At 52.7% G+C, this 12,682-nt stretch overlaps 2 protein-coding genes across 2 annotated transcripts in view; one reads left to right on the forward strand and one right to left on the reverse strand.

The window, feature by feature from the left end:
• Positions 1–3,149: 3,149 nt before the first annotated feature.
• Positions 3,150–6,600, reverse strand: CYB5D2 (cytochrome b5 domain containing 2). Its single transcript, XM_066636220.1, has 4 exons — positions 6,369–6,600; positions 5,537–5,677; positions 3,735–3,921; positions 3,150–3,374 (listed from the first exon to the last, which is right to left on the reverse strand). The coding sequence occupies exons 1-4, from the start codon at positions 6,598–6,600 to the stop codon at positions 3,161–3,163; spliced, it is 774 nt and encodes a 257-aa protein (XP_066492317.1). The 3' UTR covers positions 3,150–3,160.
• A 2,299-nt stretch (positions 6,601–8,899) lies between these two features.
• ZZEF1 (zinc finger ZZ-type and EF-hand domain containing 1) overlaps positions 8,900–12,682 on the forward strand; it is a 72,930-nt gene continuing 69,147 nt past the window's right edge. Inside the window, 2 exon segments of the mRNA XM_066635007.1 lie at positions 8,900–8,998; positions 9,000–9,296. Coding sequence (XP_066491104.1) covers positions 8,900–8,998; positions 9,000–9,296 — 396 coding nt within the window.

Genomic DNA, 12,682 nt, shown 5'->3' on the forward strand with positions numbered 1-12,682 from the left:
CTGATCCTTAACTGACTTGGTCACCTGTTTGTGTGTCAACGGCTGTTGCTGCTCAGAGCTTGGTTTGTCCTTGGGCTCAAAGGTTTCCACCAACTTCTGTGAATTGGCTGCAAGATCAGCTTGAATAGTGAAGCTTTCAGTGGTGCAAACAGCTGGCAATCTGGATAGAGAGTCTGTTCTCAGGGCTGGAATGCTAACCTGTGCTATGAGGTAATTTTCATTTCCCCAAATTAAAATCACATTTTCCAATTTTCTCTAGTAATTGGCATGCCATAGATTGTGTGTGAACCCAATTTCAGCGTTTTTGACAGGCCTCGCAGATCCCAAAACCATATCAAGTTCAACTTTTTGGGTACCCTGGAATGACAAAAAGTTTTTTTTTGGGGGGGGGGGGAGCGAGCCCTTAAATGCCATTGCTAGGGAAAGTTTAGCAAATGTCTACACACACATACTATATAGTTTCTAGTAGCCGCAGGAACACAGGATGCCAACTGATTGATTTTACTAATAGAAATATTTCCAGATCACTTTAAGAAAGCTATGTGGGTCACAACTGTCAATTTAAAAAATGAGTCTTGGTGCTAAGAAGTTTGGGATGCATTAAACTACTGTATGCTGGTAGTTCCTTGTTATCTGGTGTGCTCCCTGGGGCATTTGGTGGGCTGCTGTGAGATACAGGAAGCTGGACTAGATGGGCCTATGGCCTGATCCAGTGGGGCTGTTCTTATGTGGGGGGGGGGGGAGAGGAGACTGCAAGGCTGAGAAACAACTTTGGGTGGAGGCATCAATTCAAATATTGTACTTCTTGGGTGGTGCGCTTTATTGTAATGTGTACACATCAGTACAACTAGAATGCATTCTTATTTTACAACCTGACACCAAGGAAGTGTTCCTTCTGAAACACTGTAGGGAATCTCACTGGCATAGCTAGAGGGGGTGCAAAGCATTAGCAGGGAGCCTCAGCACAGTGTGCAAGTTGCCCCTCTCTGTCAGAGCCATTCCAGGCTGGGGTGCAAAACGCATTTGCTTCTTTGGGTCTTCCCTGCGTTTGCTATGGTGAGGCTCCCTCCAAAACTTAGTGCTCTACCACGCCCAGCTATGCCACTGGGGAATCCCTCCCTTATAAAGGGCAGCATTTTACATTTTTTTAGACTTGCTTGTTTAGGACTCCTTGTCTTTCTGCATAATGGAGACAGAATGATGTTATGCTTTGGGAGTTGAACTTACACCTGGAGGATCCAAGTTCAAATGTCTGCTTGGCCATGAAGCTTCCTGGGTGACCTTGGGCCAGTCACTTTCTCTCAGCCTTGCCTATCTTGCAGGCTTTTGTGAGAACAAAAGGAAAGGAACTATGTATACCACTCAGCTCCTTGCAGGAAGGGCAGCAAAAATGTGGTATACACAGGTAAGATAGCTGGTATAATAAGTTGTGACCTTAATCTTGCAGAACAGGCTCATTGTAGAGGAAACCTGAACAGGCCTGCCAAGTGAAGGAGTCCTGTGTAAAGGCAGGCAGTAATGGAGCCAGGTCCATACATTGGGACCAAAACAAGCATGAGGCACCAAGTTTGCTGTAAAAGCTCAAAAGCAGAGCATAAGACAGGGTTGATATGTCATATGGAAAAAGGAACTGTGTGGGAAAGAGCAGAGTTGTCTGGGTTAAGCTCTTACTGCCTTCAGGGGGAAAGGGAGCGCCTGGGCTGTTGGAGAAGCTGTGTTCTACTGCAGCAGTCTCCAAACCAATGCCAACTGGACATTGGTTTGTCCAACTGGGGGGACATGATTGAGATCTCCTGACTTTAGAAATGGGCTATGTCAGATGCAAGGGAGGGCACCAGGATGCAGGTCTCTTGTTATCTGGTGTGCTCCCTGGGGCATTTGGTGGGCCACTGTGAGATAGAGGAAGCTGGACTAGATGGGCCTATGGCCTGATCCAGTGGGGCTGTTCTTATGTTCTTAAACTACAATTCCCAGGAAGCCTTGCAGGTCTCTTGTTATCTGGTGCGCTCCCTGGGGCATTTGGTGGGCCGCTGTGAGATACAGGAAGCTGGACTAGATGGGCCTGTGGCCTGATCCAGTGGGGCTCTTCTTATGTTCTTAAACTACAATTCCCAGGAAGCCTTGCAGGTCTCTTGTTATCTGGTGCGCTCCCTGGGGCATTTGGTGGGCCGCTGTGAGATACAGGAAGCTGGACTAGATGGGCCTGTGGCCTGATCCAGTGGGGCGGTTCTTATGTTCTTAAACTACAATTCCCAGGAAGCCTTGCAGGTCTCTTGTTATCTGGTGTGCTCCCTGGGGCATTTGGTGGGCCGCTGTGAGATACAGGAAGCTGGACTAGATGGGCCTATGGCCAGGCATGCCAGCAGTGTAGGCTTTCTTTCGAGGTGAACTTCATTCCAATTCACACTGGGCAGCTGTTTTCACTGCCCATTGCCCTAGCAGGCTCTGCTTGGGGGAAGTGGCTGTCCAGCATGAGTTGCAATAAAGATTAACTGCGCTGCCCACTGCATGGGCTGGGGTTTGGAGGCCCCTCTTCAACGGCATCAACCCACTAGAGTCCAATCAGAAATAGTTCCGGGGCGGAGGGCACTGCAGGCAGTTTCCACCCCTGCAGCCAAGGTGCTGGGCTCTCTACAAGGAAGAGACTGTGTTCCACCCTCTCCCTCTGACCTGTTCAAGTAAGTTTACACCTCCCTTGTATGGGTTTCTGTTGCTTGCACAGGTGAAGCTGCTTTGTATGGAGTCAGAGCCCAGGTTTGGCCAGGTCACTATTATCTGCTGTGATGAAAGAGCCACTGCTGAGGTCACAGGTCTTTCTGAACCTGGTGACAAGAGATCCATCAGCCTGGAGAGGCTGAGGTTCAAGCTTCCAAACATACAAAGGGCAAAACCTTGGTGGGGGGGGAGTAGGTCTGCTTTAATTTTCCAATCATCTTACACTGGATGGACAGAGCAAGGACCAGAACTGAAGCTGACGGATTCAGAAATAACATGCTGCAGTCAGGAAGGCTGCATCCAAGGATGGTGGGGGAGGCTGGTTGGCTGCCTTTGTTCAGATCTCACACCAACCACCATGTACCCTCTTAAACAGGGATCTGCCATTCTCTGAGTGTACACACATGCACAAGGGAGAGAAACTAGCAGAAAAATCCTGGTTGGCTCAGTCCTTTATTGCACACCAGTCAGCCAGGGGGTGGCAGCCTTCGTACTCCTGAAGACTGGGGTTATCCAAGTCACCTCTGTCATCCTTGGGGCTAGACTGCAGTTGCCTCGAAGGGGGCCCTTCCGTTCTGACGCATACACAGCGGCTGTGCTGGGAGCCAGGCTCATATAGCTTCCTTGGGACACCACTCCAGTCTCTGCTGACACCCCCACTGCAAGTCCAAGAAGGAAACCCAACACAACTTAGGATTCTGTCTGCAATGCAGAAGTGAAGCTGGTCCATATGGCACCCTCCCCTTTATCTTCACAACCCTCCAGGGAGATAAAGATCAGCCCATGGGTACTGAGTGAGCATCATGGCTGAGAGGTGATTTTAACTTGGCAACCCTTAGATCTAGGCCAGAACTCGGACCAGTGGAGCACATTGTCCCCCTAAATAACTTATAAGCCCATTGAGCAGCCTGTGCTGAAGTTCTAGCTACTCCCTCACTGTTCCTACAGAATGTGCAGTTCCATGGCTGCCTGCCCCCTGCTATTTTGCCTCTCTTCTACCCTCTCCAGGCCAGTCTCACCTCTCCTTTGAACACCAGACTCTGCCGCCTTCAGCCGCCTTCCACTCCGAGTTACAGGGTGGGAACAGCTTTTTCTTCTCATCTTCCTGGGCCTGGAGCCTCTGCCCTTCTTCAATGAGTGCTTGGGCCTCCCTCAGGGCCTCTGTGGGCACCCCATTTTCATCATAGAATCTCCCAGCCACTTTGCCTTTCCAAGAGCAGAGACAAAACCAAACCAGAGTTAGGCTCCATTCTCCAGCTGTCCCCAAATCAGCCCCATTTGTTTGCGTGCAAAAGTGCTGTTGGATCAATCAAAGTCTTGTCCAGTCACTTAGCCCGTTTCCCAGTGGGCCAATCAGATGGCTCAAAGCATGCCACAAGCAGGGCAAAAGTTGCTACACCCCTTCCCCACTGGGTGTCCTCCAGTAACTGTTTCAGAGGTAGCCTGCTTCTGAACATGGAGGTTCAGAAAAAATGCGACTGATTGACCATCTCTGTGAATGCGAGTCCTCCTTTAAAGCCATCACCTCCTCTCATGGCAGCAAATCTCCTAAATGCTGTGCTGTGTGAAGTAGTTGTATTTTCCCCTGCCTCCCAATCTCCAACAAATCAGTGGGGCTCCCACCTGCCCCTTTACAATCCTAGAGATCAATGGCTACTATTCTGATCATGTCAGCTAGTAAATCACACAGGAGTCACTCAGCAGCTGCTCCTGCAATTCTGAGGCTCCCTTCCTGAACTTCAAGCCTGAGCTTCAAATGTCCAAACCTGAGCATCTTCTAGAAACATTGCAAGTCTCATCTGTGGTGACCCAGCTTTGGGGGCTCCAGGACAATGGCAGAGCCCCTGCTTTGCATGCAGAAGGTTCCACAGGCTCAACAACCTGACAGCATCCCAGGTAGATCAAGAACCACCTGGAATTTTGGAGAGCTTCCAGCAGAATCAATGCAAGCTCAACAAACCAAGAAGTCCAACCCAACTTTATACATTTCTAAGAACATCCATTTAACACCCATTCTTGTTTTTCTTATTGCTTAACTGTATTTTGGTTCTAGTGAAAAACTGCCTTTGCACCTCCATGTGGAAACCTGGGCTTATGAGGTAAGGACACAGTTTTTGAAATGCAGGCTCTCTTAGATTTATCAGGGGAAGAGCAACTGCTGGTCTGCCCTTATCCCAGGGCAGCGTCCCGCCTTGGGGCTGTTTGCTGGTATCTCCCTTTTGCTTTGTACATCATGTCCCCCTTAGACCCTTTCATTTCTTTTGCGTATACATAGCTTGGTGTACTTTTGCTCTAAAGGGGCGTGTGTATATTTAAATATTCATGTATATTTAAATACCTAACAAAACTTTTAAAATGATATTTTCACATGGGTTTTTTCCAGTGCTGCTCATCCCAGGCCTTCAGACCTGAAGCCTCTATAGAAATCTGAATGAACAGACGTAGGTGGCAGCATGAAGCTTCCTGTAAACTGTGCCGTGTCCCCCCCCAGCTATGTAAGTCTGTGGTTAGAAGTGGGCACTCAACACATGGTTAGAGGTACTTTTACCTCTGCACCTGTCAGAAAGAAATGAGAACTGTGATGCAAATGCTCCCTGGGGCATTTGGTGGGCTGCTGTGAGATACAGGAAGCTGGACTAGATGGGCCTATGGCCTGATCCAGTGGGGCTGCTCTTATGTTCTTATGCATTCCCAGTGTTCCCCCTCCATACTCAGCCCATGAACTCCACCCCCCCTTCCATGCCCAGAATGTCAACACCCCCTTTGCTAATCATGCTAGAATTATTAGGCTAAGCATTCTATGCTGCTTTGAGTCACATACCAACAAGCACATAATTTTTACTGTAGAAGGATAGCCAGTTATGGATGGTCAGCACTTCAGCCGGCGATAATCCAGAAATATCATCCACCAGGCCAGTCTGGCTGAAGTCACCTGTGGCAAAAGCCCTGGAGGCATCTTTTCCTGGGAAAGGAAGGTATTCAAGTGCACACACCCATCAGTCCAAAACGCAACGCAAGGAATCTTAATAGCTAATCCAGTCCTTAACCACTGCTCGGTTTTGCACCCCCCCCAATGGCCACTTGCCTGCCCCTGCCAGCCTGAGTGCTCCGCCCCCTCCAGCTACGCCACTGCAGCCCCTCTTCTCATACCAATCTGCTTGGCCAGCAACCACCTGAGCAAACACTCCACTAAGGCAGCCCCGGTGGTGTAGCTTGAGGGGGGCAGAGAGCTGAGGCTGGCAGGGGCAGGCAAGCGGCCCCTCCCGTCGGAGCCATTCCCAGCAAGGGGGGGGAACTGGGAATGGCTCAGAAGGGAGAGCCCGCTTGCCCACCCCCTGCAGCATGAGTGCTCTGCCCCCTCCATCTACGCCACTGCAGCCCCTCCTCTCACACCCCTCTGCATGGCCAGCAACCAACTGAGCACACTAAGGCAGCCCTGGTGGCGTAGCTGGAGGGGGGCGGGGGATTAGTTTTGCCCCCCACCACCGCTGGGAATGGCTCCGAAGGGAAGGGCCCCTGCCAGCCTGAGCGCTCCGCCCCCCTCCAGCTACGCCACTGCAGCATTCTGCATGGCCAGCGCCCTCCCTGAGGGGGGCAGCCGAGGGTCTGGAGGGCCCAGGGGGGTCTCCAGGCCCCTCCTCCCGCAGATGCACCTGCGAGGCCGCTGTAGGCGCCGCCGGGGCCGTAGTGCCTGCGCCCGGCGCGCACGTCGAAGACCTGCCCCAGCACGGCCAGGCAGAGCCCGGCGCCGCCCTCCTCGCCCGTGCGGCGGCCCAGCTCGGCGGCGCTCAGCACCCGCTCCGCGTCCCTGGTTGGCCACAGCCGCGGCAGCAGCCAGGCGGCAGCCCAGCCCGCAGCCAGCGCCGCCAGCGCGCCTCGCAGCATGGGGGCGGGGCCTGGTCTGTGGGGGGCGGGGCTTTGCCTGCCAGCACTGGCGATGGCGCCGGCGCGCTCAGGGTGAGGGCGCCACTTGACTGCGCTCCTCAACTCTCACTCGCTGCTGTCGTCGGAGGCGGGGCCTTTGAGGCTGCAGCTTCCCTACTGCGCATGCGCGGTGCTGATCAACCGGCCCCAGTGTCTTTGAATGAAGCCCCTTGTAGGGGGAGGGGGGAATTTGGGGGCCTTGTTGCCTTTTGTACCCTGCTCAGCAGTGTCTGTGCAGCCACCTTGCAAAGCAAACTGCTGTCTAGAGGCCTCATCCTGCAGCCTGAGCACTTTCAATAAGGCACACTCAGCAGCTCACACCCATTGTTTCACTAGTGCAGCCTGCTCCTTTCACAACTATTTGCACGCCCAGCAACCAACGCTTTTCACTCCATGAAATAAGGATTATGCCACTGTTAACGAGCCTGGAAAACAAAGGCGGGGGTTGCAAAACCAGAGACTAGGCAGTGTGCAGTGTGATCACACACATGTGCTACTGGTGCCAGTGCAATGGGCAACTAGAAGTAGTGGCGTAGCTGGAGGGGGGGTGGAGTGCTCAGTCTGGCAGCAAGGCGGGCAAGTCGCCCCTCCCTTCGGAGCCATTCCCGGTGGGGGAAGCAAAAGAGCTGTACTGCTCCGTTCTGCTCCCCTCCGCCGGGAATGGCTCGGAAGGGAGGGGCCACTTGCCATCCTCGCTGCTGGACTGAGCGCTCCACCCCCTCCAGCTACGCCACCAGCTAGAAGTCTTCACTTTGTGGATGCCAACTGAGGGCCAAATCCTATCCAATTTTCCAGTGCCAGTGCTGCTGTGTCAATGGTGTATGCACTGCTTTCTGTGGTGGGGAGGTAGTCACAGAGGCCTCCTCAAGGTATGGGAACATTTGTTCCCTTACTTCAGGGCTGCATTGAGGCTGCACCGGTGCTACAAAGTTGGATAGGATTGGGCGCTGAAATGGTTCAGGAGGGGGCTCTGCTCTGGGAAAGACAGGCAGAGCGTGCACAGTCTGTGCTCCTGAGTTGCTGCCCTTCCCTGCTGCCAGACATCACTGCCTTCTGCAAGCAGGGTCAGCATGGGCTGTGCTAGGCTTGTTTTGGGACTCTTTAAGACCCCCACCTTTGTTTCCTGCAGTAATTCTTGCTCTATGTGTGAATGTGAGGAGTGTTGGTTGCTGGGCATGCAAATGGGTGTCAGAGGATGAGTTGGGCATCACTGAAATGCTTGTCCAGGCTGTAATGACTCAGGTTGCTGGATGCAGGGAGAGCATGGGCAGCACTGTGTGTGTTTTAACCCACTGAGGTCCAATGTTGCATATACGCAACAGGGATTAAATGTTTATACCTGTGGGCTGGGCAGGAATGGGTTAAATTAATACAGTTCAGGGAAAAAGATTATGTATTTACGACCTTACCGCAAAGCAAATACCATTTTGCGACAAGCCGCAAAGCGGGCGGCTGCCTGGTAGCACCTCTCTCCTTGTAGTTCTACCTAGAACTACAATTTACGACGCTGACGCGGCCGCGCTTGACGGCTGGAATCGAATCCCTTCCCTTTCCTCACTGGGAATTGGAATGACGACGCAGCCACGCTTAATGGCTGGGCTTGGATGAAAGCGAGAGCAAGCGAGAGACCGCCTGGAAGCCCGCCTTTCCTTGTAGTTCTACCTGGAACTACAATTCACGACACAGACGCAGTCTCGCTTGACGTCTGGAATGGAATTCCTTCCCTTTCCTCTCTGGTACTTGGAATTTACGACACCGGCGCAGCCACGCTTCACGGCTGGGATGAAAGGAAGAGCAAGCGAGACGCCGCCTGGAATCCCGCCTTTCCTTGTAGTTCTGCCTGGAACTACAATTTACGACACAGACGCAGCCTTGCTTGACGGCTGAGCTAGGATAAAATTCCCTTTGTTTTCTCATCGGGCAACTGGAATTGACAGCGATGAGGCCGCCTCGCTTGATGGCTGAGCTGATAGGCAGGCTAGAGCCAGCGGGAGCGCGCCTGGAAGGCCGCCTTCCCTTGGAGTCGCACCCGGAACTACAGTTTGCGACAGCGGCGCGGCGCCGCTTGACGGCTGAAAGCGAGAGACCTCTTGGAAGCCCGCCTTCCTCGGAGTCGCAGCTGGAACTACAGTTTGCGACAGCGGCGTGGCGTCGCCTGACGGCTGGGCGAACGTCGAGCCCCGCCGTCTGACGGCGGCAGTGTCGCGAAGGCCGTTTGCGACGCCGGGTGTGAGGAGGCGAGAGGCCGCCGGAGAGCCTGATGGGGACGGCTGGCAGCCACAGCGAGGGCGAGGAGGAAGAAGAGGAGGAGGCGGCGGCGGCCGGAGCGAGCGCCGCCGGCGCCGAGGCCCCCCCCCGCGGCCGGCATGGAGCCCGCGGCCGCGCCCGCTGGGCCGCCGCCCTCCGCCTTCCCGCCGGCGGCGGTGCTGCTGGGCCGGGCGCGGCTGCGGGAGGCGGCGGCGCGGCGGCTGCGGGAGGCACCCTCGACCGAGCCGCCGCTCTCGCGCCACCACGCGGCCCTGCTCCGCTGGCTGGAGGAGCGCCTTGCGCGCGGGGAGGACGCCGTGGCTGTCGACCAGCTCTGCGAGGCCCTCGAGAGCCGCGCGGGGCCCGCCCCCGCCCCCGCCCCCGAGGAGCAGCGCGCCCTCAGCGAGGAGGTGAGCCTGGCCCCAGCGGTGGCGTAGCTGGAGGGGGGCGGAGCGCTCGGGCTCGGAGCTCGGGAATGGCTCCGAAGGGAGGGGCCGCTTGCCCGCCTGAGCGCTCCGCCCCCCTCCAGCTACGCCATTGGGATCATGTTCTAAGCCCACCACGCTTTCCTGGGAGCAGGCCCATTGACCCCCTTGGGACTCGCCTCTGAGTACACCTGCAGAGGAGTGGGCTGCGAGAGGCACAGCTCGGTGCTGCCTCCTCCCTCTCGCCACCCCCTGGGCTTCCATTGCCTGCAGGACCTTTGAGAGACATTTCATCAGGGGGTGCAAAGTTTCTTTGGGGCCTCATCCTGGGGGGGGGGGAAACAGCCGGGGAGGGTGGCAATGGGGCAGAACAGGGTAGGGTAGGGTATTTCTTTACCCAACATATGATCAGTCTGTGCAACTCCTTGCCACAGGATGGCTTTTGGTCTGGCGCCTGGTCTTTAAAGGGGGAATGGACAGTTTGATGGAGGACAAGTCCGTTGTGGGTTATAAGCCACGGTGGGTCTGTGCAACCTCCTGGTTTAGGCTGCCTCAGAATGCCAGCTGCAAGGGAGGGCACCAGGATGCAGGTCCCTTGTTGTCTCCTGTGCTCCTTGAGGCATCTGGTGGGCCACTGTGAGATCCAGGAAGCTGGGCTAGGTAGGTCTTTGGCCTGGTCCAGTGGGGCCATTCTTACTTGATGACAGCCAGAAAACTCTTTGGAGTCCAGGTGTATCAAGTTTCCCAAGGTGGAGCCCAGGTCTGCCCACCTGCCCAGTGTCCGCAGCAAGATCCAGTAATACAGAAAACCAAACACACTCACGATTTTCTCTTAAGATATTTTAAATCTTGAAAATCGTTGCCGAAAATTAACTTCATCGCATTTAGGATCACACTAGAATGGAAAGTGTCACCTGTTGGACCAGTGCTTATTTCTGCAGCAGCCGTAGTATTGTGGCTGTGCCCGTAAGCTCCTATATGCTCCTTCGAGGCCAGTGGATCTACGCACCAAAGAGCTATTGTAGCAGGCCAGTTTCCTCTCAGATTTGACACTGTGTTAAGGAGTGTCACGTATACATTCCTGCTCCTGATTTGCAGGGGCGATTGCCCCCAGCATTGTGCACAGGCAGTGGGTTTGAGTGAGACTGGAAAATGTAAGATCCCAGGAAATTTTTGGGCCCTCCCCTTTGGCTCCTGTGCCCGCTTTTCGACCCTGGGTCTGGGTACAAATTACCCTCTTTACCTCCCCTCTCATAGGCCCTGCCTCCCCCCCAAAGATCTGCAGTTCCCTGTCCTGTGCTGTACAGGAGGTTGTCTTATTGCCAACTTCCCCCACTCACAGGGGTTGGAGACCTAGCTTTTTACACAGTCACCTCCCACCTTGCTTTGTTTGTGCCTCCATAAGATTGCATACTAATGGCAATTGTGGTGCTGATGTTGATCATAAACTGCTGTTGTGAGCTGTCTTGAGGGTCGTTGTCATTCCCCCCTCCCTCAGGAAAGTTGGGTAGATTAAAAAAATATATTGTCAGGAACAAAGTGATAAGCACAATATCCTCTTTCTGCAAAGCATCTCTGCAAAGGGCAAGGGTGTCAAACAAGGCATGCAGGCTGAATGTGGTCCCTGGAAGTACTTCCTGCTGAGGGTTGGAAGTAACATGATTAAGCAGGAAGTGACATTATTAAGCACATGATGGCCAGAAATAAGCACTTTGTTCTTGCATAGAAACTCATTAGTTGCAATTGACAGAAGAGCAAATGTGAAGATCTTGATGATATTTTCAAGATATGGGAGAACCCAATTATCACAATTTGTCATGTGGGCCACCCTTTCTTTGCAGCTCAGTAGCTGTGAGTGACAGCCCAGTCCTAGGCATGTCTACTCAGAAATAAGTCTCACTAGAGTCAATGGAGCTTACTCCCAGGAAAGTGGGGATAGGATTGGGCTGATAGTCTGCAAAGTGACCCCTCTTTGCTGAGATGGCTGCAGTGTTGGCTTGTGTGATAATTGGGCTCTCCCAGCACTTTGGCAGAGTCTCCCTTTCTCACCCCTCCTGATTTGCCTCTTTCCCCATAGTGTACTTTGCCTTCTGAGGCCTCCTTCCATCTTTCCCTCCCAGACCCTTGACAGAAGGAGTACTGCTGAAAGGGCACCTCTGGAAGAGTCCAATAGGGGCTGGATAAAGAGCTTCCAGGGGCCACATCCAGCTCACAGGCCTTATGTTTGACACCCTTGACTAATCCCTTTTCCTTTCTATGTAGGGTTAGCTACGAAGAGTTCATAGTTGCACAGGATTATTGGGGCTTGGTTTTATGTTACTTAGAATTACACGTTTGCTTTTCTGAATGATGTTTGAGGAGCTATGAAATGGTTTCAGAAGTTGAAAGGTGTCAGCTTGGCCAGCTGTTCAGGGCTAGATTTCTGGAAGGCAGTAGAGTTTGGAACAATTATGTTGGGAATAGCGGAGGCGAGAAATAAAGTGGGTTATGTGGGTTGGGACACACCTAATGGTTGAGGCTTTATTTAATAGATTTTGCCTTTCATTCATATTGCAGATGCCCATTTAGGCCTACAACTGAGCAGAAAATTTGCAGTAATTGAGAGGGGGAAAAAAGATCACAAAGAAGCGAGTGATGCTTTACTATTAAATGTCATCTTTGAGTTGAGATTTGAAAAAGAACCTCTTGCTTCCCTTATGAGCTCTGCGTGGGCTGTTGAGCTACCTTTAAATTGCTGCTGCCTGGATTACCTGAGGATAATTTGAATGAGGAAGTGCTGGAGGGCTTTCATAGTTCTTTGAGTAGCTGGGGAAGCGGTCTGGTTAGTGTCAGCGACTTTTTTTTAAACCTGTCCGAATGCTTCACACCTTTGACAGAAGTGAAAGGAGGTTGAGGAAATCTTGACCACTATGGGTAGTGCATTGGATCAGATACATTAGGGGGGTATCCACATTGTGCATTTAGGCCCACTATCAAGTTGTTTTATCTTGTGTACCATCCCATGCAGCAGCCTCTTCCTCTCCTCCTCTTTGGGGTAAAAATACTTTAAGTAAATAAATTATGCAAGACCAGAAATAACCTGCATTGACAATAAGAGTGTAACCCTAAGGAAGTATCTTTCGCGAACAGGGCCATTGCAGTAACCTGAATGTATAAGTGTCTCTGTGTTGCATTGCACGGTGGAGCTTGTAACTTTTCCCAAGCAGCATGAAGCTATTTCCTCTGCCCCACCAATACTACTTTGCAAGCTGCCTTTTTAAAAGCATGATTGAAATCTCTTGCAATGTCATGAAAGGTGCTGTTCAGAAAAGAAACTTAAAAATATCCTTACATACGTGTGCATAAAGTTTTTAGATCAAGGTCAGCAATAT

Source organism: Tiliqua scincoides, chromosome 8 (assembly GCF_035046505.1).
Source record: "Tiliqua scincoides isolate rTilSci1 chromosome 8, rTilSci1.hap2, whole genome shotgun sequence".
In the NCBI taxonomy this organism is placed as follows: Eukaryota; Metazoa; Chordata; class Lepidosauria; order Squamata; family Scincidae; genus Tiliqua; species Tiliqua scincoides.